Below are 1933 nucleotides of genomic sequence, written 5' to 3'. Positions count from 1 at the left end.
TTGAAGAACTTTTCGATAATTAGAGTAGGTCTTGCAGAAGGGATCTACTATAGCTTTGGTTGGAATGAAGGGCCGTTTCCATGGTGACAATCGCAGTCATGGCAGTTATGGTGTTAATGGTTTGACCGAATCTTGCTTTCGTGCTAGTTCTATTGCACGATAAGGTTTGCGTGACAATTGACAGAATCTGTCGCAGCAGTGATAGGTACTGTCACGTTTAGTCCCGCATGTATATGCCTTGACATTGAAGTAATCTTATCAACTGAATATTCAATTACTTATTTTTTTTTTAATATTTATTTTCACTTCCTATTTATTTAGGATTTAGGAATTTAGGATATTTATATCGTTGTGTTGCAATCACCTAGGTCCGAGTTCGAATCCACCTATGCAGATAATTCTTTATTCTGTCAAATCACCCATGAGTCAATCCTGTTGGTTCACACACCTATATAAAGTGAGTACCTTTAGTTGGAGAAAAACACTATCGTTTGTAGGAGAACATGAACTAACCACCTCCTTATATGAAGGTTGTAAGGGAACAGATTTTTTTTCTATTTATTTAGTTCAAATTATATTTATTAGCCATTGAAATTAAGTTTCTAGATTCAGCGATTTTCAATAGATTCTCCTTCCCCCTACATAAAAGAACATTCGGGCTTTACGTTTCAAGGTACATAGAATCTAAAAATCAAATATAAAAGCAAATCAGTCCTTTAGACATGTGCCATTCGCCATTTTGTTTCAAATGATGTGCTAAATCATCTACTTGTTATTTTAAAATATAGTTAACCCCTCATTGTACTGAGCAGTTTGTTAAGATTTTAACAATGAGACTTAAATTTTGATATCGATGAAAGTTTAATTTTTCAACATCAGTAAATTTTATTTTGACTTGAACATTCCATCCATGGCTTTAACAAAATTCTTATACTTGCTGTTATGCAATAATAATTCTTAATGCTTAATGCAAATACATTAAATATCATTAAAATATCTTTATTTCGTTTAGGATTTGTATCAAAATCCATAGAACACTTTTAATTTAAGTGTTAACAAAAATAGATTCTGTTTTATTTATAGTCAATGGCAAATAAGTTCAATTTCTGGAAATGTGGCGATCTCAAAAATTATAATTCTTTATTCGAAGTTATTTTTTGCTGTATAAAATTTTAATCATTTGTGTGAAAGTAGTGTCAGAAACTATCTTAAATTGGTACAAAGAAAAGTTGTTTTATGTTAGCTGTAATTTGAACTGAGTGAATTTTCTCATATTGAGAGTTTCCAAACTAAAAAATGAAAAATTCTAATTATATAAAAACATATCAAGCTTGATTGCCATAATTTACAAAAATACTTCATAAAATTTTGAATTTCAAGGATTTAGGTATTCTGGATGATAATTAAAAGACTAAAGAATTTTTTGCTGGAATTCCTAAAAAACAATTTATCATTATTGTTGGAAGATAGTTGAAAACTATTTATGATTAATTGGAAAAACCATTCAGTAGTTACCTTTGTTATTATTTTTTTCCTGCTATTTTCTATACTCTTATTGACTGCCACTCAGATAATCTTCTTACAATCTATTGCATATGGTCAAATATTTATCATTATGATAAAATCTACTTTTTAAAAATGTCAAGTCTTTAAAATAATAATTATAGTATGATATAATTAAATTATAAATTTTAATTTTCAGATGTACTCTGTGGCTACAACGGAACGATCTTCGCCTATGGCCAGACATCATCGGGGAAGACACACACGATGGAAGGTGTCATAGGTGATCAAAATAGACAGGGTATAATTCCTAGGATCGTGAATGACATCTTCAACCATATTTATGCAATGGAAGAAAATCTTGAATTCCATATTAAAGTTTCATATTTTGAAATTTATATGGATAAAATTCGTGATCTTTTGGATGGTA

General features: G+C 29.7%; 1 protein-coding gene across 1 annotated transcript in view; it reads left to right on the top strand.

Moving 5' to 3' along the window:
- Nucleotides 1-1702: 1702 nt before the first annotated feature.
- The window catches only part of Khc (kinesin heavy chain), a gene marked incomplete at its 5' end in the record, with an annotated part of 27194 nt that continues 26963 nt past the window's right edge, over nucleotides 1703-1933 (top strand). The window contains 1 exon segment of the mRNA XM_067051109.1: nucleotides 1703-1930. Coding sequence (XP_066907210.1) covers nucleotides 1703-1930 — 228 coding nt within the window.

This window comes from Halyomorpha halys, unplaced genomic scaffold (genome assembly GCF_000696795.3).
Source record: "Halyomorpha halys isolate HHAL.00 unplaced genomic scaffold, Hhal_1.1 Scaffold1301.1, whole genome shotgun sequence".
Classification (NCBI taxonomy): domain Eukaryota; kingdom Metazoa; phylum Arthropoda; class Insecta; order Hemiptera; family Pentatomidae; genus Halyomorpha; species Halyomorpha halys.
The sequence above is the reverse complement of the archived record's forward strand: the minus strand, read 5'-3'. Positions and strand labels throughout refer to the sequence as shown.